The sequence below is a fragment of the Terrapene carolina genome, unplaced genomic scaffold (genome assembly GCF_002925995.2).
Source record: "Terrapene carolina triunguis isolate 2854851 unplaced genomic scaffold, T_m_triunguis-2.0 Scaffold88, whole genome shotgun sequence".
Taxonomy (NCBI): Eukaryota; Metazoa; Chordata; order Testudines; family Emydidae; genus Terrapene; species Terrapene triunguis.
Genome location: NW_020664439.1, coordinates 11177599 through 11204889, shown reverse-complemented (window position 1 = coordinate 11204889; position 27291 = coordinate 11177599). Strand labels below are relative to the sequence as shown.

Here is a 27291-nt window from a genome sequence, read left to right as displayed (position 1 = left end):
GCCAGAATCAGGGACAAAAGAGAGCAATAAAGAGGAAAATAAAGTCATTGCAGAGAAACAAAATTATTTCTTTACATCAGTCCTTACCACAGAGGATATGGGGGAATTACCTGCCACAGGCCTACGCTATCCAGTTAACAAAGATGAGGTACTACCAAAGACTGAAGTATCAAAAGAATTAGTACTGGAACAACTGATCAATTAAAGAGCAACAAGTCACCAGGATCACATGGTATACACCCAAGAGTTCTGAGGGAATTTAAAAATCAAGTGGCTAAACTGCAAAAACTAATATGCATTCTCTGAAAACCAGCTGCAACTCTGCATGATTGGATGGTAGCAAATGTTTTACTTACAGACCAGTTGACAATGGGCTGTCCAAAGTTTCTGTACAAGGACTAGTATTGCTTAATACATTTATCAATTATATGGAAATGGGTGAACAGCTGAGTGGCAAAATTTCCAGATGACACAAAATTATTTAGATTAGTCAAGATAGAGAAAACTGTTAAGAACTTTGGAGGGACCCAGCAAAATCAGCCAAATGAGCAGCCCGACCGCAAATGGAATTCAGTTTTGACAAATACAAGATAATAATGCACATTGGAAGGAATGATCTGAACAACTCATACAAATTGAGGTGTCTAAATTAACTGTAAGCACTCAGGTTAAAAAGACTCAGGCATCACCCCTGGACACTAATGTGGACACACTTTAATTTAAATTTCTGTTCAATGTGTAGCAGTGATCAAAAAAGCAGACTTTTTTCCTGAACGTGTAAGGAATGGGATACGAAAACAACACTGAAAATATTATAGTTCCATTATATCAGTCTATTATATAAGCCCTCAGTTGGGATATTATGTTCTGTTCTATTCATATGTGGGTTTGATCTGGTATAGCAATTTCTATACTCCTAGTGGCTGTATACAATAAGGTTATTTCTACTTACCCAATGTCAGAAGTGAACAATAAAAAATACTGTAATTTAAATACTTGTTTGTGGCTTTTTTTAAAGTTTCAATTCTCCCCCTCCCTCTCTAAATGATTAATATCCACTCCCACTTTGCCCTGTGCAATCTCAGAATTTCTCTCAATTGTTTTCAACTTCTCTTTTTTCCCTCCCCTTCTGCCTTTTCTCTGTCATCCTTTCATCCTAATGTCTTTATTATTGTGTCTTTTTTCCTTTTGATTTCATTGCTTGTACTCGTCTATTCCCTAGCTGTCTAATCCTTCTTTGCATGCATCCCCCTCCTCCTCCCACTGCCTTGCTCCTCCCCCACTCCCCAATACTTGGCACACAAATTTCATTTCTCCAACTGTGCCACCTCATCTCTGCTCCACAAGCAGAAGCTATTAAAAGCTCTTAGAAGAGCAGCAGTTTTCACTGTCAGTACTCCTTACTGAAACTCCTACTCCTCAGTGCCAACCCTGTCTCTGCCCGAGCAGAGTTATTGACCAGTAAGCCCATGGCAATATGGGGTCACAGGAATCGCTACCGCAAGTAACTCACGGAGTTGGCCACCTAATGTTGTCCCATCTCTTGCTGATTTTTCTGCTGTAAACTCATATAAGATTAAATCTCTATTGTACAATGTATTTTACTTACAATAAATGGCTATGACATATTATAATTATTTTTACACTATGTGAATTCAGCCTCTAGTGCTATCAATATAATGCATGGTGTACAGGATCAAACGAAACTGAGCTAAATGTATCTCTGTGGTACAGTCAGTTATCTGTCAGTGCTCACATTTTCAAATTTAGAGCCCCAATTAACAGTATTTTAGAATAAGGCCCTTATCCTGCCAGGACTTAAGCATTTCTCTTGTCAGGAGAGGGACCCAAAAGTGTAAGATGAAAATTTCAACATATCTAATTAATTTGCTATCTGAGCATTTCCAGAAGTCAGTACAATTGATAAAAGGCAGATTTAAAGTATACTCTTGGAGGTTTTTGGAAACCTCACCTACACTGAAACTATGCTATAAAGACGATCTATGTATATCATTATTATAAAAACACCTTGACAACAGAGATGAAATTTAAATAGCTTAGAAAGTTCACAACTTGTAAAAAATGTTTAAAACTAGAGGAGCAGTAGTATAAAATTATTTTAAAGGATATTTTAAAAAGTCAGGACTAATAGAAACAAGATACAATATACGAATTTTACATTAACATCCAAATACAACAGCAAGGAAGCCCTGACTGTTGTCCTGACAAGCCAAAAAATGTCTGAAACATGAAAGAAAGGAACACGTAGGTAAATATCAGTCAAAAATAAAAAAGGTGCCAAAAATGGGCAATCTGCACAGTTAACTCCAAGAGAATTGCAGGAGGCTGGCCACATGGTAGAAGAAAAACACCACCATAATCAATGGTCTAGGAATCTTTATGTCTGAATTCTAATGTGTTTTGTATTAACAAAAATTTTAATGGGAGAAAAGGGTCTAAACTCTCAGTTAATGTAAGTCAGGGTAACTCCGTTGAAGACAATGGAGCTAAAATAATTTGTACCAGCTATCTGTCCCAAGGTTTTCGTATTTTTCAATTTATTAGCAATGTAAACATCTGAATTGCACATTAGAGATATTTAAACAAAAAATAGACTTTTTATATAAAAGAGTGTATTACAAAAAAGTTGATCTTTTACAGAAGCTGAGGAACCATTTTAAAATATGTAAACAGTTTGGGCTAAGCAAACAGAGAAAATCTTGTGTATGAATAAAAAATAGCTCCTTTTTAAACACTAAGATTCCTTTGAATAGCTTTATCTTCACTGTATTTTAAATGTGACCCATTAAATCTAAAAAGGGTCCGATTAATTTGTTCTTTTGTTTTTGCAGAACAATTTATGAACTCCAGAAAGTGAGTTCACAGAACATAAATACTAGACATATAGTTTCTAAGCAATGGATGCACTCATTACAACAGGCACTTTAAAATAATTGTATCCATGACTACATGAGAACTAGTCCCCTTGGAAAGAAAGTATAATTTAAAAAAATCAAATATTATACTTAGATGAATAACTGTAGGGAGGCAATTCTATACAGATTTTGAGTATATAAAAAGAATACAGTTGAGATTGACAGGAACAAAAAACAACACACTGCAGAAAACGAAATTATTACAAACTTCAGTCCACACAGAACAAAGCATATGCTGTATAACATTAAACTATCAAACCACTGAATTATAAATTCTTTCCATTTCTTCCGGTATGGTTTTGAATATTAAAAACATACATAATGGTGCTGCAGCAATTTATACAGAAGAAAGACAGTTTCAGAAAAAATTAATCAACATTTACCTAGAAGCATAAAGGTAGACAACAAAGCCATGTCCCAAACTTTTTTTTTCCTGCAATGGGTCTGAGAAGAAAGTGTGGAGCAAGGCTAAAATGGCCACTTGCATTTTTTTTTCTTGCCACAGAGTGATGTAAAAATTTTCTACATTTATAAAGACAGAAGGTTCTTTCAGTTCCATGTCAGCAAACTATTTAAAGCATTGACATGGAACTAAGCCACACAGCAAAAACGCAAAAAGACTATCCGGGAATCTTACACTAGCCTATAAAAGCAAACAAGTATGTCAGGAACTACAAAAAAGTTACTTATCCCTCCCTCCAAGGTAAAGATTTTTTGGTATTAATAGGTCATTCCGAGGGTCACATGGTACATTGCAGACCAGACACGTTTCTGAAATCCTCATGATAGCCACAGGGTTTTTTGTTTTATTTTGTTTAAAATGGGAAGAAAATGGAAGAGTAAAGCAGAGGACTGGTGAGGAAAGAACAATAAGAAAAGGTAGAGGGGTGTTGAAACAATGAAACATGGAATGAGGAAGGAAGAATCTTCTGGCAGATATACAGCATTAAAAGCAGTCTGGAAAAGACAGATAAGGTTTGAATTGGAGAGCTGCTAGTATAAAATAACCTATAATGCTGTCAATTTAAAAGTTAGGTAGCATCAAAAGTGCACTCAACTCAGGACCCTGCCATACCAGTTTATGATTCCTGCCATCCTGAATCCACTGCGCAGGGCCACTTCTAGAGCTTTGCTTTTTATACAAATGCATATTTGAACACCAGTGACATTCAAATATGCTGGTGTGTGACAGAATAGAATCCACCTGTCCAATCTGAATCTTTCTGATAGCTGTACATACATTTTGCAATTTTGTAATATAAGAATGTCTTGCTGCAGCTGAGCACTCTCACCTTAAGTGCATGTACAGCTGTACAATTATTTGTTCCATTTAGCTGCTAACATGTTAGAGAGAAGTTGGTTTGGCCACTGCTGGACAAACAACTCTCACTCAGTAGATGTCATATTCACAGCCATTATGAGTAGAAGGGTGTTTAAAAAAAGACATTTAAGAGCTAGTCAACTAATGCAGGTAGGGGAAAAGAGACTGGACTTTGGGCAATGTCTGATATTGGAAGAGGAGACTTGTCAGTGCAGAGCTATTCTTGGAGACACGTCTCCCTCCAGGCCATCCACAGCTAAATCCCAAATTCTTCCTCGTGCTCAGGTGAAGCAGGAGCGATTACGTGACCCTTGGGGTAAGTTTGTTGTCTGTAGTGTGTGTTTGTGATGTGCTTACTGCTTGCCTGCTCCGGGGCTGGAGCACCTACAGGGAAAAAAATGGTGCTCCAGCCCCCCTACCAGAACCTTCTCCTCCCCCCAGCACCTCCTGCCTGCCAGCGGGCCCCGCTGATTAGCGCCTCCCCATCCCTCCTAGCGCCTACCTCAGATCAGCTGTTTCACGGCGTCAGGAGGCGCTGGAAGGAGGGGGAAGGAGCGAGGGTGCAGCATGCTCCGGGGGGGGGGAGGGTGTGGAACTGGGTGGGGAAGGGGTGGGGCATTGGAGGAATGAGTGGAGTGGGGGTCGAGCCTGGGCAGACCCCTGGGACCACCCCCGGCAGATTACAAACTCGGCGCCTATGGTTTGGGGGACCATGTGCTGAGCCTAGCGGCCTGCTAGGCAAAACGGAGCGCTTCTTAACAAGGCTTTGATCCCTAAACCCTTTAGCACCCATCAACCCTTAGCCAGGGGGCGGGGCTACTCAGGAAGACCAGGATTTTAAAAAGCCCGCTCATAAACGACCAAATGAGCTAGCAAATAGGAATGGCGAACAGGGGAGTTTTGCGAGGGAGTTTAGTGGGAGAGTGGGGGTTAGATACACTTAATGTTCTTTAAACTTAAGGCCAAACCCTTCCCCTGATAAAAACAAAACAGCAACAACAAAGGAACGAGCGGCAGAAGTAAAAGGAGAATGCAGACAGAAGTCCAGCAGCAGAGTGGGGGCTATCCAGTTTATTGCACTCAATGCAGTATGTATGATTACCTGCCCTATGGGCAGGTAGCATATGTGTGGATTCGGTGCAAGCAGCTCCTGGTCAGAGACTGTGTACGGGCTTTGGAGACCAGAGTGGCTGAACTGGAGGAGCTAAGGAAGACAGAGAGATACACGTATGAGACTTTCCGGGACACAGTAGAACGGTCCCACCCCTGGTCTGACAGCCTATGTGCTGTTGAGGAGGATGACAGTCTCAGGGAAAGAGAACATCCAATAGGAGCTGAGGGAAACGATCCTATAGTTGGGACCCTCCTTCCAGATGACGTCATGGTATCCTCTCACACAGAGGATACCTCTCCAGTGGGAGGGAACTCCAGTTATTTGGAAGAGACAGGTAATAATTATGTGGGATTCAATCATTAGAAACATACATAGCTGGGAGGGCGATGACCGGGAGAACTGCATGGTTTCTTGCCTGCCTGGTGCAAAGATTGTGGAACTCCTGAGACATCTAGATAGACTTATGCGTAGTGCTGGGGAGGAGCCGGCAGTCATACTACATGTAGATACCAATGACACAGGGAAGGATAGGAGAGAGGTCCTGGAGGCCAAATTTAGGCTGCTAGGCAAGAGATTGAAGTCCAGGACCTCCATGGTAGCATTCTCTGAAATGCTTCCAGTTCCACATGCAGGGCCAGTTAAACAAGCAGAACTGCAGGGTCTCAGTGCGTGGATGAGGCAATGGTGTAGGGAGGAGGGGTTTAGATTGATCAGGACCTGGGCAAACTTTTCGAAAAGGGGGAGCCTATACAGGAAGGATGGGCTCCACCTAAACCAAAATGGAATCAGATTGCTGGCACTTAAAATCAAGAAGAGAGGTTTTTAAACTAAGGGCTGGGGAAAGCCAACAGGTGTGGAGAAGCACATGGTTCGGACAGAGACATCCCTTAGAGAATCTCCATTAATAGATCCTCCCCTATATCTTAGTAAGGAGGAGAGGATGGACGATGACAAAATACGGGTAGGATCAGATGAGAAACAGCCAAATGAAAAAAGAGTCCCATTCAATTACATCATGTAATGGCAGACAGATAAAAAGTGACAAGTTCTTAAACTGCTTATATACAAATATTAGAAGTCTAAATAAAAAGATGGGTTAGCTGGAGTGCCTCATATAAAATGAGGATATTGATATAATAGGCATCACAGAAACTTGGTGAATGAGGATAATCAATGGGACACAGTAATACCCTGGTACAAAATATATTGGAAGGACAGAACAGATCGTTCTGGCGGGAGAGTAGCACTATATATGAAAGAAAGCATAGAATCAAATGAAGTAAAAATCTTACATGAAGCAAACTATACCACAGAATCTCAATGGATAGTAATTCCATGCTTGAATAATAAGAATATAGCAGTAGGGATATATTACCGACCACCTGACCAGGATGGTGATAGTGACTCTAAAATGCTCAGGGAGATTAGAGAGGCTATAAAAATAAAAAACTCAATAATAATGGGGGATTTCAACTATCCCCATATTGACTGGCTATATGTCACCTCAGGACAGGATGCAGAGATAAAGTTTCTTGACACCTTAAATGACTGCTTCTTGGAGCAACTAGTTCTGGAACCCACAAGAGGCAATCCTTGATTTAGTCCTAAGTAGAGCACAGAATCTGGTCCAAGAGGTGACTATAGCTGGACCGCTTGGAAATAGTGACCATAATATAATTAAATTTAACATCCTTGTGGCAGGGAAAACACTACAGCAGCCCAACATGTTAGCATTTAATTTCAGAAAGGGGAACTACAAAAAAATGAGGAGGTTAGTTAAACAGAAATTAAAAAGTACAGTGCCAAAAGTGAAATCCCTGCAAGCTGCATGGAAACTTTTTAAAGTCACCATAATAGAGGCTCAACTTAAATGTATACCCCAAATTAAAAAGCCATAGTAAGAGAATCAAAAAAGTGCCACCACTAAACAAAGTAAAAGAAGCAATGAGAGGCAAAAAGGCATCCTTTAAAAAGTGGAAGTTAAATCCCAGTGAGGAAAATAGAAAGGAGCATAAACTCTGGCAAGTGATGTGTAAAAATATAATTATGAAGGCCAAAAAAGAATTTTAAGAACAACTAGCCAAAAACTCAAAAAGTAATAGCAAAAAAATTGTTAAGAACATCAGAAGAAGGAAGCCTGCTAAACAACGATAGAGATGCTATCGGAGCACTCAAGGACGATAAGGCCATTGTGGCGAAACTAAATAAATTCTTTGCTTCGGTCTTCACGGCTGAGGATGTGAGGAAGATTCCCAAACCTGAGCCATTCTTTTTAGATGACAAGTCTGAGGAACTGTCACAGATTGAGGTGTCAGAGCAGGTTTTGCAACAAATTGATAAATTAAACAGCAATGAGTCACCAGGACCAGATGGTATTCACTTAAGAGTTCTGAAGGAACTCAAATGTGAAATTGCAGAACTACTAACTGTGGTTTGTAACCTAACATTTAAATAAGCTTCTGTACCAAATGACTGGAGGATAGCTAATGTGACATCAGAGGTGATCCCGACAATTACAGGCCAATAAGCCTGATTTAAGTACCAGGCAAACTGGTTGAAACTATAGTAAAGAACAGAATTGTCAGACACATAGATGAACATAATTTATTGGACAAGAGCCAACATGGTTTTAGTAAAGGAAAATCATGCCTCACCAATCTACTAGAATTCTTTGAGGCGATCAACAAGCATGTAGAGCAGGGGGGTCCAGTGGATATAGTGTACTTAGATTTTCTGAAAGCCTTTGACAAGGTCCCTCACCAAAGGCTTTTAAGCAAAGTATGCTGTCATGGGATAAGAGGGAAGGTCCTCTCATGGATTGATAACTGTTAAAAGATAGGAAACAAAGGGTAGGAATAAATGGTCAGTTTTCAGAATGGAGAGAGTTAAATAGTGGTGTCCACAAAGGGTCTGTACTGGGACCAGTACTATTCAACATATTCATAAATGACCTGGAAAACGAGGTAAAGAGTGAGGTGGCAAAATCTGTAGATGATACAAAACTACGCAAGATAGTTAAGTCCAAAGGAGACTGGGAAGAGCTATAAAGGGATCTCACAAAACTGGGTGATTGGGCAACAAAATGGCAGATGAAATTCAATGTTGATAAATGCAAAGTAATGCACATTGGAAAACATAATCCAAACAAGATATATAAAATGATGGGGTCTAAATTAGCTGTTACCACTCAAAAGAGAGATCTTGACTTCGTTGTGGATTGTTCTCTGAAAACATCCACTCAATGTGCAGCAGCAGTCAAAAAAGCCAACAGAATGTTGGGAATCATTAAGAAAGAAGTAGATACTAAGATAGAAAATATCATATTGCCTCTATATAAATCCATGGTAAGCCCACATCTTGAATACTGCATGCAGATGTGATCACCCCATCTCAAAAAAGATATATTGGAATTGGAAAAGGTTCAGAAAAGGGCAACAGAAATGACTAGGGGTATGGAACTGGGACTTTTCAGCTTGGAAAAGAGATGACTATGGAAGGGGGATATTATTGAGGTCTATAAAATCATGACTGGTGTGGAGAAAGTAAATAAGGAAATGTTATTTACTCCTTCTCAAAACACAAGAATTAGGGGTCACCAAATGAAATTAATAGGCCGCAGGTTTAAAACAAACAAAAAAGTATTTTTTCACACAATGCACAGTCAACCTGTGGAACTCCTTGTCAGAGGATGTTGTGAAGGCCAAAACTATAACAGGGTTCTAAAAAGAACTAGATAAATTAACGGAGGAAAGGTCCATAAATGGCTATTAGCCAGGATGGGCAGGGATGGTGTCCCTAGCCTCTGTTTGCCAGAAGCAGGGAATGGGCGACAGGGAATGGATCACTTGATGATTACCTGTTTTGTTCATTCCTTCTGGGGCACCTGGCATTGGCCACTGTCAGAAGACAGGATACTAGGCTAGATGGATTTTTGGTCTGACCCAGTAGGGCCATTCTTATGCTCCCTCCCCACACCTTGGCTGTCCACAATGCCTGCCATCATTCCCCATTCTCCACCGCACTCTAAAACCCTGCTTCACCCATCCTGGTACCATACACCCTCCTCCTACCCCTCCCAGTCACTCACGCACTCCCCCTTGGCTTTTCTTCCCATTCAGCAGCAGTGCTGTTGGGAGCCCCTAAAGCACAGATACCTCAGCAATGGATACTGTTGCCTGATGCACCTGTACGATGGCTCAGTGCATCAAGGGCTTCCCACAGTGCTGCTGTCTTGGCTCTGCGACATACCGAAAAAAACAAGGGGAATGTGGGGAAGGGGGGGTCATATGGGGCAGTGGAAGAGGAGGAGCAATAGCATGGATAAAGGGATTTAACTGGGGGAATAAGGGAAGGAGCTCCACTCTGACAAATCTCCTACTCTTTAATCAGAGCAAAGCTCTCTGGCAAACCATAGGAGGATTGGTCGGAGTACAGCTCTTCTCCAAAACAAGTGCTAGTTTAGTCTAGTACAGGGGTAGGCAACCTATGGCACGCGTGCCAAAGGCAGCTTGTGAGCTGATTTTCAGTGGCACTCACACTGCCCAGGTCCTGACCACTAGTCCGGGGGACTCTGCATTTTAATTTAATTTTAAATGAAGCTTCTTAAACATTTTAAAACCCTCATTTACTTTACATACAACAATAGTTTAGTTATATATTATAGACTTACAGAAAGAGACCTTCTAAAAACGTTAAAATGTATTACTGGCACACAAAACCTTAAATTAGAGTGAATAAATGAAGACTCGGCACACCACATCTGAAAGGTTGCCGACCCCTGATCTAGTAGCAGAACTATTTTCAAGGCCAAGTACACAGACCTTAAAAACTCCTCCAACTTCTAGGGGACTGTCACCCATTCCTCTGCTCTTACAGACTTATATATACTGCCAGAAAACAGGAGACTCAGAATAAGCATTTAATACTAAGCACAGAAAAATCATCCACCTATCTGTATTTGCTTGTGCCATAAAAGCAGATATAAAGAGCACTATATCATAATACAAAATTTACTGGATATTTTTTCCTTTTAACAAAAAGATTAGGTAGAAATAATGAGCTATGTAAATTACCAATTCTGTACCTAAAGCCCTTTATACATAAAATGTCATTTTTTGTTGTTTTTTTAACCAACTGGTAAACTGGTTAACTATATACAGATATTATTAGCTTATCAAATTGTACACATTATTTTCTACATTTTCTAGTGTCCTTTGTACTTTTTTTTTTTTTAACCAATCGCTAAGTACTTAAGTATATAGAATAAATGGAAATGTATGTTTAGGAACTCTGTTACCATACACTAATCTTTACTCCTGAGATTACACAATAGTTTAAAATAAATAAATAAAAATCCACTACCGACCTGTCAGTAGTCCCACTTTTGAATCCTGGTACTCTACAGCTTTTATTGTGTTTGCAATTCATAGACTACCATGATTGCGCTTAAAAGGGGGGGTAGATAGTTGACATAAAATTACTACTTTAATTCTGGATTAGCGGAAAAAAACCAACCCATTTATAAAACGTGTTTCATAAAGTTGATTTAAAATAAGAAATCTTCATTTCTGGACAAGTTTAAGAAAATAGTGTAAAACAGTGTAAGACAATTCATCAAGCTACATTTAGTGTCTTTTATATATATTTGCAAACTTTCAATTAAAAATGTATTGTAGGGCCCAACCATATCATTAAAATAAGTTAGTTTAGAACTATGGGTCAAATCTTCCCGCTTCCCAGCCCCACCTTTGAACTGCATAGAGTCACATAAACTTACCATGTGCAGGGGTTGTGCTGGATACCAACAATTCAATCCTCTTTTTGCTCCCATACACATGGGGGAAAGTCTGGAAACAGGCCAGTGGATGATCCACTGTTATGCAGATCCACCAACCCAGTCCTTTGTCCTGACCATAGACACAAGAGCTAGATGGGGCCATAGGCGCTGACTCCGTGGGTGCTTCGTGGCTGGAGCACCCATGGGGAAAAATTGGTGGATGCTCTGCACCCAGCGGCAGCTCCCCGCCCCACCCCAGCTCACCTCCGCCCTGCCAAGCACTGGGAGGGAGGGGGGAGGAGGGAGAATGCGGGGCGCTCAGGGAAGAGGCGGGGCCGGGGCAGGGATTTGGGGAAGGAGTCCAATAGGGGCAGGGCGGGGGAGGAGTTGGGACGGGGACTTTGGGGAAGGGGTTGGAATGGGGGCGGGGCAGGGATGGGAGGAGGCAGGGCAGGGGTGGAGTCAGGGTGGGGCCGCGGGTGGGAGGGGGGGAGTCGAGCACCCACCGGCGCCAGGAAAAGTTGGTGCCTATGGATGGGGCAAACTGCAGCCTCGAGGTCACAGTACCAGCCACACAGCAGCTCAGCGGTCAGAACTGGGGGGAAGGAAGAAGAGATTCCTTCTCCTATGCCTCACAGAGAATGTTCCAGCACCCTACCCTGTTACACAGAGTGAATTTGGGAGTGTGTGTGTGTGTGCGCGCAGATTATAGCATCTACTACTATTCCTCATTTATCTGTATGCTAGTAACTTATAAACTGGAAAGTAGATCTGAGGGCCAAAAAGTTCATACTGCAAATATTTAAGCACAATATTTAAAAGCACAGTGACCAAGAAGTAGATATCACTGAATAAGCATTCTTGTCAGGTCAATGCTTTTCAACAGAACTGAACAAATACTTGCTGCGGCAGCACTTTATACTGCAGTTCACCTTAACCATAGATTTCTGCAGCAAACCTTCAGCACAAATGTATTTTGACAAGAGAACAAAAACATCATCAAAAGCCTACTTGAGTAGTTCTCTTAATGCTATCGAGTGCAAACCTCCTTTCCTACCAAAGAGAAATAAATCCATGACTGTCTGATGGTAATGATCAGTATAGCAGCAGGCATTTCAAAGGGAATATTATTTTCTGAACTTTTAAATATTCACATTAGGCCCCCCAGCAGCAATCACTAAAATCCACAAACTGAGTTTTCATTTTGTTCACTGACCTTTGGAGAGTCTATTTCAAGATCAGACTGGATAATATTAGACACTTACAAACATTTTTTAAAATTCCCTTGGCCTCTTTATTGCTGTATTTGTAGCCTTGGAAGCATAGGAAAGTTTGCTTTTCAAAATGACAATAGGCAAATTAAATTCCCATTTACTGGTTAAATTACTTTCTGTGCCTTGGTTGAGACAGAAGATGGTGGTTTCCCTCTTCATTTGCATTGACAGACCAAATGAGGACCAGTCCCCAGAGAATCTGGGTATAACTTGCCCTGCTAAAAATCTGTTCACCCAGAACCAAGAACTCAGTCCCCAAACCCCACAGGTGTGGGGCAATTTGCAGACAAAAGTCCCTGCTGTTCTGAAAAAAAGGGAAGAGAGATCAATATCCTGCGACTGGGAAGATATTCTTGAGAGACTATGGATAAAGACCAAGGAGTCTGAAGAGGCGAGTGGGCTGATTTTGATTTTGTCTTTTCCAGCCTGAGGGACAACCTTAACCAGTGACTTTGCTGCTTTGAAGAGTGTGTCTGCCCTGCACAGGGGCTTCTTTCCCCTTGTGCAGAAGCAGCATTTCGATTGCCAGAGTTTCCAAAACAGAACACACGCTTATGTCCCTCACGTGAAAGTGCAGCTATAGGAGGCACACTTGAGGGTTGCCTACTCTTTTTCTTTAACCTTCTGTGACCAAGAGACAAAAGGCAGATTGATATGGCGGCAGCAGTCACCTTCCTGCTCTGACACACAAAACATCTAACTGGAAAAGAAGAGTAAGGAGTCCTACAGAGTGTGAAAATTCTGGATGCTGATTGGTCATCATCCTACTCATCAGCGTGGGTGAGGGAGGAGCCCAACATCATTTTAAAACTACTAAAATTCAGACATTAAAACACAGCCGCTAAGGTGACAACTTAGGGTACGTGTACACTACCTGCCGGATCGGTGGGTAGTGATCGATCTATCAGGGATCAATTTATCACGTCTAGTGTAGATGTGATAAATCGATCCCCGATCGCTCTGCCATCAACTCCTGTACTCCACTGCGGCGAGAGGCAGAAGCGGAGTCGACGGGGGAGCAGCGGCAGTCGACCCTGCGCCGTGAGGACGCGAGGTAAGTCAACCTAAAGATATGTCGACTTCAGCTACACTATTCTCGTAGCTGAAATTGCATATCTTAGGTCAATTCCCCACCCTCACCCCAAACCAGGCCTTTGAAACTAACAGCTGAAGATGGCCCTGCAGTCAAATATTAATAGGCACAATAAACACAGCCCAGCCATGCCACAGCTGGCCATCATGAGAGTCCATTCAGAAGCAAAGAAGAGGCAACTATCTTTGTCAGATATCAAAAGGGACAGTTGCAGCAGAGAGGTGCAAAATAGGAGGGTGTCAACCATATTTTGAAGTCACTGGTGTTGCACTCCATCAGTTTTAACCATTTTTCTAAAGGGGGCACAAAGAATGCAGGGTGATACTTTCTCTTTTAATTATTACAGTCTGACAAGTTTTCTTTGATATTCTGTGAGCCCTGATAATGTTGGCTACCCAGTTCCTTAGAGATGAGATGTGCTTATCATCTGGGAATATTACTACTACAGGTGGCACACACACACGCCTATAATTAAGCTTATGTACATGTTTCCATTATTATAAAGTATCATTTGAGGTTTCTTAAATTTTCTCAAATTTTTAATTTTCTGGTTCAAATTTGGTAGGTTTGCGCTAAGCCAAAGACAAAGACCACCCTCTCCCCCCAGTCTAATTTTTAAAAGGTTGAGCTATTTTTAAGCACAGGAATAAAAAAATGTAGTTTTTCTGTTAAAGGAATAAAGTCAGCTTTTTTCTTAAACAGCCTGAGCACCAAGGAAATTTGGTGGAAAGTGAAAATTTGGCAGGGATACTAGGTTGTGGACATTCCCCCTTTATTGAGCTGGTCAAAAAAAAATCAGATTTGATTTGACAGAGCCAGAGTTGCAATGATTTAAAAAAAACGTTATTTTGTGCATTCACAGTAGCTTATATTAAACAAATCTAGGGCTGTCAACCGATTAAAAAACTTAATCACAATTAATCACGATTAAAAAAATGAATTGCAATTAATTGCATTGTTAAACAATAATAGAATACCATTTATTTAAATATTTTTGGATGTTTTCTACATTTTCAAATATATTGATTTCAATTACAACACAGAATACAAAGTGTACAGTGCTCACTTGATATTTATTTTTTATTACAAATATTTGCACTGTAAAAAACAAAATAAATAGTATTTTTCAATTAACCTAATACAATTCAATTCCCATTACAAGTACTTACAAACATAGAATTATGTACAAAAAAACCTGCATTCAAAAACAAAGCAATGTAAAAACTTTAGAGCCTACAAGTCCACTCAGTCCTACTTCTTGTTCAGCCAATCGCTCAGACAAACAAGTTTGTTTACATATGCAGGAGATAATGCTGCCCTTTTCTTGTTTACAATGTCACCTGAAAGCGAGAACAGGTGTTTGCATGGCACTGTTGTAGTCGGCGTTGCACGATATTTACGTGCCAGATGTGCTAAAGATTCAGATGTCCCTTCATACTTCAACCACCATTCCAGAGGACATGCATCCATGCTAATGACAGGTTCTGCTTGAACAATCCAGAGCAGTGTGGATTGACGCATGTTCATTTTCATCATCTGAGTCAGATGGCACCTTCAGAAGTTTATTTTCTTTTTTGGTGGTTTGGGTTCTGTAGTTTCCGCATTGGAGTGTTGCTCTTTTAAGACTTCTGATAGCATTCTCCACACATTGTCCCTCTTAGATTTTGGAAGGCACTTCAGATTCTTAAACCTTGGGTCGAGTACTGTAGCTATCTTTAGACATCTCACATTGGTACCTTCTTTGCATTTTGTCAAATCTGCAGTGAAAGTGTTCTTAAAATGAACAATATGTGCTGGGTCATCATCTGAGACTGCTATAACATGAAATATATGGCAAAATGCGGGTAAAACGGAGCAGGAGACATACAATTCTCTCCCAAGTAGTTCAGTCACAAATTTAATTCATACATTATTTTTTTAATGAGGATCATCAGCATGGAAGCATGTCCTCTGGAATGGTGGCTGAAGCATGAATGTTTAGCATATCTGGCACATAAATATGCCGGCTACAAAGGCGCCATGCAAATGCCTGTTCTCACTTTCTGGTGACGTAAATAAGAAGCGGGCAGCATTATCTCCCATAAATGTAAAGAAACTTGTTTCTTTAGCGTGGCTGAACAAAAAGTAGGACTGAGTGGACTTGTAGGCTCTAAGGTTTTACATTGGTTTGTTTTTGAGTTCAGTTAGGTAACAAATCAAGAAAATCTACATTTGTAAGTTGCACTTTCACGATAAAGAGATTGCACTACAGTATTTGTATGAGGTGAATTAAAAAATACTATTTTTTTTGTTTATCATTTTTACAGTGCAAATATTTGTAATCAAAAATAATAATATAAAGTGAGCATTGTACAGATTGTATCCTGTGTTGTAACTGAAATCAATATAATTTAAAATGTAGAAAAACATCCACAAATATTTAATAAATTTCAATTGGTAGTCTACTGTTTAACAGTGCAATTAAAACTGCAAATAATTGTGATTAATTTTTTTAATTGTGATTAATTTTTTTGAGTTAATCACAAGTTAACTGCGATTAATCAACAGCCCTAAACAAAAACTAATGAGCTCCCAGTATCCCATTCACAAGATATATGGGTGCATGTAGACAGTGAGGAAATGTCCGCTGAAATTCTGAGACCTCTCCCATTCATTAAACATGCAGTTGCATTATTTAACAAAGTGGAATGGAATTTAATTTTTCAAAAGGAAGGGACTGTCGAACAGATGCTGCACAGGTTTCTATTTATAGACTTTAGAGTGTCAAATGAGTTTTAAAAAAACAAGACTTCCCCCAAGCTATCATGTCACCCCTTCCCTCCAAAAAAAAAAAAAAAAAAAAAAAAGGGGGGGGGGTGGGCTGGGGGAGTCGGGAGTTTCCTCCCTACCCTGTGCTATTGCTTTTCTTTCATGTTTAGCATTAGCACACATGGAAGCAATCCCACCTTTAACAATACTGTGACACTTCAAACTCCACTTAGATGTTGGTTTTAATACTGCCTTGCCACTATTATTGCCATAATCAAAGCAAGGTCATCAGTACAGAACTTCAACTGAGGAGGCCTCTAATTCGGAACTTTACTGAATTATGGTACGTGAAATGCAACTTTGAACGTTCGTAAATATACATGAAACCAACTCCCTTGATCATGTGGGGCAGACATTTTACCTTCCATTTGCTCCAGACACCCATCTTCTCTGCATGCAGCCACAGCTAGGTTGCTTTTCATTATGGCCCTATCTACGTCAGACACTGGGGGGGACACAGATGCTGCATAGCCCATGAAAGAAAAAAGAAATAGAGCACTGCATGTCACCTGCATGCAGATGGCACTGCAGTCCCACTAGCCTCACTATCTCCAATTGAGATTTCTGAGGATTGCTTTACTATTTCCAGTTGCATTATCTGGAAACTTTGCAATAGTTCAGTGAAGTAAACAAAATCATATGTGGCTGGCTACTGTGCGGTTAGCACGCATAGGCAAGGTTCTACACTGATGACATTACTTTTACCAAAGTGCAACAGGGAAGGCATAGCAGTGTCATGTTTTGAGACGGAGTTAAATTAAACCTGTTAAACTGTATAATAGGGGCTTCATCGTAGATTTTTTTTTTAAAATTGGCGTAACAGCAAGGATATGTGGCATTGCTTAGAGAACTTTCAGCATTTCTGACTTGTGAACACTAAAACCACCATACTGGTTGTAAACATTTTCAAATTCTATAGAAGACAAATGTAATCCTGCCCTTCGAAAGCATTATTAAAATGAATGTATTGTTTGTGCTACGGGTTATCTAGTGACAAGATGTGAACACACGATTGCTTATATACAGTAAAACGGGCATGTTATTTTCCTACCCACAGGGGCTTGTTTGAGATCCTTGGATGAAAGGTGGTATGTAGAGTGCAATATAATCTTGTAAATTGTATAATTCTTACCAGTTTATCTAGAATGCAGTCATAGCACATCAGGCTGTGAGCTAATTAGGACTGAACCCAGTCAGTACCCTAAAGTCTGCCAAACCAAACTCAGGATGAAAGATATAGAGACTGAATGATGTACTAATGGTAAAACAAAGTATACTTGATAGATTCTTGACAAAAGAAACCAGTACAAGTTACCGGTAACAAACACACAAACATGGACACCAATTGCTGTGAGTATCCAGCGTAAAAGAAGAAAACTGGGAAAGAAGCATGGCTTTAAAAACACAGAGACATGAAATGTAGGTGCTCTGTGTTCTAGTTTTCTTTGTCTTCATCTGTGGCACAGCTGGAAGTGTGCAGCAGTTCCTTGTTCTCGTGCCTGAATTGTTCTTTTTCTTTCAAAAAACTCAAAACCTTTTTCATTTCCCTCTGCATCTCCAGAAACAATTTTTCTCTTTTTCATTCCCTTCAAATTGGTCAAGTGACTGGCGAATTATGATACCAGACATCTGGTTCTTCTACTTTTCAATGCTCGTAATTCAGCAGTGGCCATTGAAATGAGAGGGTTCACAGGCATATTAATGATAGTTAATCCTTGGAATGTGGTAAAGGTAACATTTTCTGTTCATTTTTTAATTCCAAAGCCTTCTTACAAGATACAAAATGCTAAGTATATAAACCTACATTTTCTTCCAAAATATATATTGCTACATAAAATTGGCAGGTTTCCCCTCTTGTGCTTGACCATCTGCTATCCTGAACTAATCTTTCATCCCTTTTAATTTATCCTTGCACTGCTAGCCATATTGAGTGATGCCCTGCTTGGCAAAGTGTTCACACAACCGGTCATTCAAAATTACAGAGCTTAGCTGTGCCTATCTCACAGTTGGCTATAATGGCCACCAGGACATGGATGTTTGCCTCAGACTAGCAAGGAGCACATGCCCAAGAGGACAGTGCTGAAAAGTCATCTTACAGCAACACTACAATGGCAAAGTTTAAGCTGAGGAAGCACACAATGTTAAATGTACAGGTGAGTGTCTTTTGGACTTTGGAGAAATAGAGCTCAAAAACTCCACCAGATAGGCACCTACGCAGTGACCAGTGCACTGTGGGAGAAGAGTTTGCTCCACTGGGACTTTTATACAAATATGTGCACCTACACTGGCACTGAAGTAGCGGAGACTGGCACAGAGGAAGATGACAAAGGTTAGCCTTGCCTGTCTGCTCCAAACAGTGGTGTGCGCATCTGTGCATTGTGCATGCTGGGGGTCCAAAACAACAGTTGGCACACTGAATTCCTCCAAATGAAAATGGGAATGTTTTCAAAACACTAATTTTATCCCTGTGACAGATATAGCAATGTCCTGCCACATCCTTGGGAGACTTTATTGAATAAAGTTTAAGTATCTTAGGTTATGTAAAAACCCAGCCTTTTGAAGCTATGCCCTGAGGAGAGGTGACTGCTGATTACCTATTCCCAGAGACTTGAGATCACAGGTCTGAGCAGTAAGGCTGAACAGAATGACTGAACTTCCCAGCCTGAGTTCTGGTTCTGAATCTGAAACAGTTATGAACTTGTAGCCATGGGGAAAATCCACATGTGGGTTTTGAGGGACTGACACCTACCAGAGCTTGAAGTTGGAGTAGGTACGATCTCTGCTAAGATTTTTAGCATGCATGTAGGTTCTGTTGTTGTTTTTAATATGTTTTCTCTGTAATACTTTCACCTTAAGAATGAATTTGCTTGCTTAGAAAGAGCTGTGTGGTAACTTGCATCTGTGGACAATTACACTGTTCATAGCCTTTGGAGAGAGAGCAAAACGGAGCAGCTAGCCTGTTTAGACAGTCTGGCTTGCTGAGAATATCACAGCGTAGGCAGGGAATTGTAGAGCCTGGGGGGAAAAACTGTCAGAAGGGAGTGAGACATGAGTCTCTGCCCAAGAGAGGTGATGGCTGGGAGCTGGAAGCCTTTAAAGTAGGTGTCTTTGGTGGATTAAAGAGGGGGAATACAGTTGCAGTTGTCCCAAAACAGTTACAATTCCCTCATCATAAATGGTGATGGGAGCTAATTTCCACTTGACCTGTGTTAGCATTTCACTGCAATATCAGCAATGGGTGTGAGCGTGAGTCCTGCTGTAGGATTTGAACATGCATTATTCAGGTTTAGACTCTATTTTATTACAACCTGAACCACGGTGCCACCTAATACATGTAAATCACTGCTTTTCTCTCAGTGAATGAACTTTTTTTTTTTTTTTTTTTTTTTTTTTTTGTGAGAATGGTTTTTTTTTTTTTTTTTTTAAAGTAACTTCAGGAGAAGGGATTCCGTTAAAAGTAAGTGATCAAAACCTGCCTGAAGGGAAAGCATTAAAATCCACAGAATCAGCATGGAAGCAACTTAAGAAACCTCATTAGTCAGAGAAGCATTGCAAACCCTGGAATACAAGAAAGGATTAGGAAAAACTCCTGCATTATTAAATTACAAGATACTTTAGTCTGAATAAACTATTATCTCTTTTCAAAAAATGGAAACCAGCATAACTGAGGATAATGGAACAGAACAGACTCTGATGGGTAAAATGTAAGATGAAGATTAAGAGGGCTAAGAAGAAACCTGAACAGCTAGCCAAAGAAAAAGGAATTTTAAGTGTATCAGAAATAAAAGCTTGCAGGATGACCTGTACATCTACTAGAGCGCCAGGTTGTAACACGGGGGCAATTGAGAAGAATAAAGAAAAATTCAGGAAAGATACAGGATAACCTATTTACATTCTTCATCACAGAAAATGATTAAGAGATACCTATGCCAGAGTTATTCTTCATTGAAGGGTAAGGCACACCCAGAGACAAAAAGTTCCAAGCAGAAGACCGATGAACTATTATGAGAAATTAGATTGCAATTAATAACTGGGACTAGATGGTATTCATTTTGAAAGCTCTGAAGAAACTAAAATGAAATGGGCTAGACTAATGCATTCTGAATTAATTGTGAGCACTCAGGAAAATGATCAAGCGTGACTGACCAGCTCCAACAAAGCATCAGTCTGAAAAACAAGAGGCTGTATTAAAAGGGGGCAGAGTACAATAGAGATGTAAAATGTCACTATGAAAGCCAAAGGTATTTAGTTTTGATCACAGCATCTCAGTAAAATCCAGCATAAAAAGAAGAGTCTACAAGAAGGCAACAAATAGAAGTCTGGGCGGGGGCAATAGGAGAACTTTCATCTGACAATGATTTAAGAAGCTACTAGGAAACTACTAGGGGCTAGATTCAAGTCTCAGTGCACCACCACAGCAGCAGAAAGCCTGCCAGGAGGGGGATGGTGGAATTAAAGCACCCAAACTCCACACCACTGGGTGGCCCACAAGCAGACAGCACAACCCAAAAAGAGTGGCAGCTCCAAAATACATCCCTCTGGGTAACCCTCAAAGGTGTGGTGGCTCCTATTCAGCCACAGATATAACTTAAAAGCTGCACTACCATGGAAATCCCAAGGAAGAATCACAAAGCAAACGCTGCACTAAGAGGCATATCTGCCATGGGACATAAGGGGCCGGCTGGCTCACGTAGGTGAAGTTGGACCTCCCTGAAAGCAGCAGGCTAAATTTAATTCTAGGGCTACATAGTTTGGAAAGAAAGATATGATAAACAGATTGATGATAATGAATGGATGCCAATCAAGCCCTGCCTATTTAGTCTTTCCAGGAAACAAAAACAAGATGGGCTTTGGAATGAAAAGGCGATAATTTAAAATGGATATTGATATGCGAAACTCATGTTTTACACAATACATAATTAAACTCTGGAACCAACTTCCCCAAGATATTGAGTCATGTAGCATAGAAGATAAAAAGATATTGGAATCAGAAATGCATCTTTAATTACCTGAAAAGCAGCATGACTCAGAGCAACAGTCAATCAATGGATGGAAAGGAGTTTTTGTAGGTGGCTGGCTGGTTGAATAACTGCTGAATTATCTATGTTGGTAAGGATATATTAGGAAAGAAAGGACTAACATTTTCAAAGTGAAGAAATCTAGTTTATACATTCAAAGGTGAGCAGAATTTAAAATCAAGTACATATGCAGAATATAAAATTAATAGTTACAGCTCATTAAAAAAAAAATGCTAATTTCAGAGAGAGAAATCCTGCCCCCCTGAAGTTAAACTCCCTTCAATTTCAACGGGGAGAGGATTTTACTCAGAGTCTTTTGTAGGGATGTATACCAAAGTTACTTGGCCTCCACAATAAGGAAGATCTAATCAATGTGACCTCGTATACAGGACACTTGTGAGAAATAGCAAGTGTGTCCAATAATATTCTTTTAAACTTTGCAAAACAGACCTTAAACTCCACTTCAGAAAGAAAACTTGTCTAAGAAGAATGGATTTGACAAGGTACAACTTCACAAGCAAAGTGACAATTTACTAACCAGCCATGCAGGTATTATACAAAACTCCACTTTGATAGCTTAGTTATTAGAAACAAAACTGAGAATTAGATACCAGGATAAATATACAATGGGACCTAGGGTTAATTGGACATGGAAAGACTTATAAAGGTGGGAACTCCTAGCAAATATAGTTTGGTTCCAGTTTTATCCAAGACCATTTGCCTGGTTGAATCACAGTAGTTTGAACTTCTTTTATTATTTATCCAAAACTCAAACAAAGAATTAAACTGGAATTAGGATGCATTTATTTGGGTTCCACCTTTTTTAATTTGGAAACAGGAATTCCTTTTTTTATTTTGATGAATATTTAAAGTAGGAATTATATTAATAAAGATGATTATTGCAATTACAAGGCTTAAATATAGTTGTTAATTACATGTAACACTTTTTGCACATTCAGTCACCAGATTCAAGCCTGCTTGTATGAGATGGCTATTTCTTACCAACACTCTTGATTTTCCATTCTCATTTCCTTCCTGCTATAATTTGGTCTGAGTGATGTCTTAAGATTTTTAGAAACCTAGCTATTGATTTAGAATTAGTTTTTGCCAAATATTAAGCTCTATCTCTCTATATATATACAGTCATCTTTAATCATGTTTTAACTTGACTCACACGATCTGTGTTTAGAGCTCAGCAAACCATCACAGATGGGGTCAAAAAATAGGATTAAACTGAGTTTATAAACAGTTCTGTGGCCTAGAAAATAATTTTTTCACACTCTTCCATATTAAGCTACCAAATACTGTTTAAACCAAGTCAGCCTGAGTCGTGTGAAAGCAGAGTTTTTAAAATGGTTTCTCTAACATATTCAATTGTGGTCTTTGTGGAAGGAAGCAGGAGCTTCCCTAGCCATCCATCCCTATGCATATACATTGTGCCTTTTTCTGTCAAAGAATAATTTCTTGAAAATGTGACAGACATTCTGTCACACACACACACACACACACACACCTCTGCCTCTGTTTAATGGATAATATATTGTACCATAAACTTTAGGTGGTGTGATTTAAAAACATATGGTATTTTAATATATAAAGCACACATGAAGAATCATTACTATTGTTCATTCTCTCGATTCAACATACAAAGTTCTGGATGTTTTGTTTTGTGCTTTATTTTTCTTTGCTATTACGGTACTAAGATTAACAATCAGAGACCTTCACTATGACAAGGTTTAGGTTACTAATTTGTATTGTTTTGATGGCAAGTTGAGAGAGAAAACATTTTCTGTTTTTGTTTTAATTTGATTTTCTTTGGATACAAATGACAACCATGACAAACAAAACAAATGTATTTCATAGAATCATAGAATATCAGGGTTGGAAGGGACCTCAAGAGGTCATCTAGTCCAACCCCCTGCTCAAAGCAGGACCAATTCCCAACTAAATCATCCCAGCCAGGGCTTTGTCAAGCCGGGCCTTAAAAACCCCCAAGGAAGGAGACTCCACCATCTCCCTAGGTAACGCATTCCAGTGCTTCACCACACTCCTAGTGAAATAGTGTTTCCTAATATCCAACCTGGACCTCCCCCACTGCAACTTGAGACCATTGCTCCTTATTCTGTCATCTGCCACCACTGAGAACAGCTGAGCTCCATCCTCTTTGGAACCCCCCTTCAGGTAGTTGAAGGCTGCTATCAAATCTCCCCTCATTCTTCTCTTCTGGAGACTAAACAATCCCAGTTCCCTCAGCCTCTCCTCATAAGTCATGTGCTCTAGACCCCTAATCATTTTTGTTGCCCTCCGCTGGACTCTTTCCAATTTTTCCACATCCTTCTTGTAGTGTGGGGCCCAAAACTGGACACAGTATTCCAGATGAGGCCTCACCGATGTCGACTAAAGGGGAACGATCACGTTCCTCGATCTGCTGGCAATGCCCCTACTTATACAGCCCAAAATGCCGTTAGCCTTCTTGGCAACAAGAGCACACTGTTGACTCATATCCAGCTTCTCGTCCACTGTGACCCCTAGGTCCTTTTCTGCAGAACTGCTACCTAGCCATTCGGTCCCTAGTCTGTAGCAGTGCATGGGATTCTTCCGTCCTAAGTGCAGGACTCTGCACTTATCCTTGTTGAACCTCATCAGGGTTTTTTTGGCCCAATCCTCTAATTTGTCTAGGTCCCTCTGTATCCGATCCCTACCCTCTAGTGTATCTACCACGCCTCCTAGTTTAGTGTCATCTGCAAACTTGCTGAGAGTGCAGTCCACACCATCCTCCAGATCATTAATAAAGATATTAAACAAAACCGGCCCCAGGACCGACCCTTGGGGCACTCCGCTTGAAACCGGCTGCCAACTAGACGTGGAGCCATTGATCACTACCCGTTGAGCCCGACGATCTAGCCAGCTTTCTATCCACCTTACAGTCCATTCATCCAGCCCATACATCTTTAACTTGGCGGCAAGAATACTGTGGGAGACTGTATCAAAAGCTTTGCTAAAGTCAAGGAATAACACATCCACTGCTTTCCCCTCATCCACAGAGCCAGTTATCTCATCATAGAAGGCAATTAGGTTAGTCAGGCACGACTTCCCCTTGGTGAATCCATGCTGACTGTTCCTGATCACTTTCCTCTCCTCTAAGTGTTTCATAATTGATTCCTTGAGGACCTGTTCCATGATTTTTCCAGGGACTGAGGTGAGGCTGACTGGCCTGTAGTTCCCCGGATCCTCCTTCTTCCCTTTTTTAAAGATGGGCACTACATTAGCCTTTTTCCAGTCATCTGGGACCTCCCCCGATCGCCATGAGTTTTCAAAAATAATTGCTAATGGCTCTGCAATCTCATCCGCCAACTCCTTTAGCACCCTCGGATGCAGCGCATCCAGCCCCATGGACTTGTGCACGTCCAGTTTTTCTAAATAGTCCCGAACCACTTCTTTCTCCACATAGGGCTGGTCACCTTCTCCCCATATTGTGCTGCCCAGTGCAGCAGTCTGGGAGCTGACCTTGTTCGTGAAGACAGAGGCAAAAAAAGCATTGAGTACATTAGCTTTTTCCACATCCTCGGTCACTAGGTTGCCTCCCTCATTCAGTAAGGGGCCCACACTTTCCTTGACTTTCTTCTTGTTGCTAACATACCTGAAGAAACCCTTCTTGTTACTCTTAACATCTCTTGCTAGCTGCAACTCCAAGTGTGATTTGGCCTTCCTGATTTCATTCCTGCATGCCTGAGCAATATTTTTATACTCCTCCCTGGTCATTTGTCCAATCTTCCACTTCTTGTAAGCTTCTTTTTTGCGTTTAAGATCAGCAAGGATTTCACTGTTTAGCCAAGCTGGTCGCCTGCCATATTTACTATTCTTTCTACACATCCGGATGGTTTGTTCCTGCAACCGCAATAAGGATTCTTTAAAATACAGCCAGCTCTCCTGGACCCCTTTGCCCTTCATGTTATTCTCCCAGGGGATCCTGCCCATCTGTTCCCTGAGGGAGTCAAAGTCTGCTTTTCTGAAGTCCAGGGTCCGTATTCTGCTGCTCTCCTTTCTTCCTTGTGTCAGGATCCTGAACTCGACCATCTCATGGTCACTGCCTCCAAGGTTCCCATCCACTTTTGCTTCCCCTACTAATTCTTCCCTGTTTGTGAGCAGCAGGTGAAGAAAAGCTCTGCCCCTAGTTGGTTCCTCCAGCACTTGTACTAGGAAATTGTCCCCTACACTTTCCAAAAACTTCCTGGATTGTCTGTGCACCGCTGTATTGCTCTCCCAGCAGATATCAGGGTGATTAAAGTCTCCCATGAGAACCAGGGCCTGCGATCTAGCAACTTCTGCTAGTTGCCAGAAGAAAGCCTCGTCCACCTCATCCCCCTGGTCTGGTGGTCTATAGCAGACTCCAAACACGACATCACCCTTGTTGCTCACACTTCTCAACTTTATCCAGAGACTCTCAGGTTTTTCTGCAGTTTCATACCAGAGCTCTGAGCAGTCATACTCCTCTCTTACATACAACGCAACTCCCCCACCTTTTCTGCCCTGCCTGTCCTTTCTGAACAGTTTATATCCATCCATGACAGTACTCCAGTCTTGTGAGTTATCCCACCAAGTCTCTGTTATTCCAATCGCATCATAGTTCCCTGACTGTGCCAGGACTTCCAGTTCTCCCTGCTTGTTTCCCAGGCTTCTTGCATTTGTGTATAGGCACTTAAGATAACTCATTGATCGTCCCTCTTTCTCAGCATGAGACAGGAGTCCTCCCCTCTTGCGCTCTCCTGCTTGTGCTTCCTCCCAGGATCCCATTTCCCCACTTACCTCAGGGCTTTGGTCTCCTTCCCGCGGTAAACCTAGTTTAAAGCCCTCCTAGTTTATTTGCACCACAGAAGATAATTCTAAAGTAAATCTAAAATCTAAGTTGCTATATTCTCAATATAGTTAACCTGGTGAATGTCAAAGTGTGTTTTTGTACTTGATTTCCCTTTCTCACTAAAAGCATAAAGTAATTTTCCTTGAAATTGTAAATTTAAGGAGTTGCATGTTTATTATGCAGCAGCAAGAAATTCTCTTAATTATTGAAGATTTATTCTAATTGATAACCATAAAACTAGTTATCATTTAACAAATTATTCCATTACTGTATGGATGTTGTTCTGCATCCAATTATTTCAGAGCATTTAAAATGGAACTACTTCACTTTGGAAATAAGAGTCTATTAACAGAACTAAATAGACAACTCTGGGAAGGATGGATGTGGTGGGTTTCAGGGAAGCCCGTTATCTCAACCAAAATGAAGCAATGACACAACTTAGATAATACAGTCCCTAAAAATTGGTTAACTGTTACTTAAAATTGCTTTTCAGTTTCCTACATAAACCTACACGGTGTTGATAGAGAAAATTACCAACCTGAAATTCTGCCTCTCTGAAACATAACTGCAAGGCTTGTTGCTTCGGATCAAGCAAGCCTTTACATGGCCTTCTAGTATTAGGCCAACCAAGTTGTAATAGTGACAAATCAGAAAGCTATTTAAGGATGGTCTTTTGGGTAACAGCCCAGCAAACTGACGTTAAATGAAGCCAGAAGTTGGGTGGTCTTTCAAGGGCATTAGTTCATTTAATAGATCTGTGAAGTGTGTCTCTACATTGAGCATATGAGGAAGAGGGACCATGTGAGAATGAAAAGAATACAGGCAGAACAATAAACTCATTAATGTGGGAGTCCAGTGCCTCACTACAGGAGAATCTTGTATGGCTCTTTAGCACCACCTCACACGGGTAAACCAGAAGCAGAAAATGCAATATAGGAAGGCAAAAGTACCAAAGTGGAGTCAAAGGAGGTGCTCCAAAACACAACCAGAAGGACTATTGTGCCACACACACAGGCACTGAAGCACAGATGCAAGTTCCCAAGCAGTAACAAAAAATAAACAAACAAACAACCCAATAGTCAATTGCTAATGC

The 27291-nt window shown here is 40.6% G+C and overlaps 1 protein-coding gene across 3 annotated transcripts in view; it reads right to left on the bottom strand.

Moving 5' to 3' along the window:
* Positions 1–27291, bottom strand: part of PXYLP1 (2-phosphoxylose phosphatase 1) — a 93050-nt gene that overhangs the window by 35653 nt on the left and 30106 nt on the right. Inside the window, exon 1 of one of the 3 annotated variants that reach the window (XM_024199831.3) lies at positions 3320–3545. The exons of the other annotated variants lie outside the window; for them this stretch is intronic. Within the exon in view, the coding sequence (XP_024055599.2) occupies positions 3320–3350 (31 nt within the window). The 5' untranslated portion in view covers positions 3351–3545. Of the gene's footprint in view, positions 1–3319; positions 3546–27291 lie in introns of those variants that run through there. 3 annotated transcript variants of the gene reach the window in all.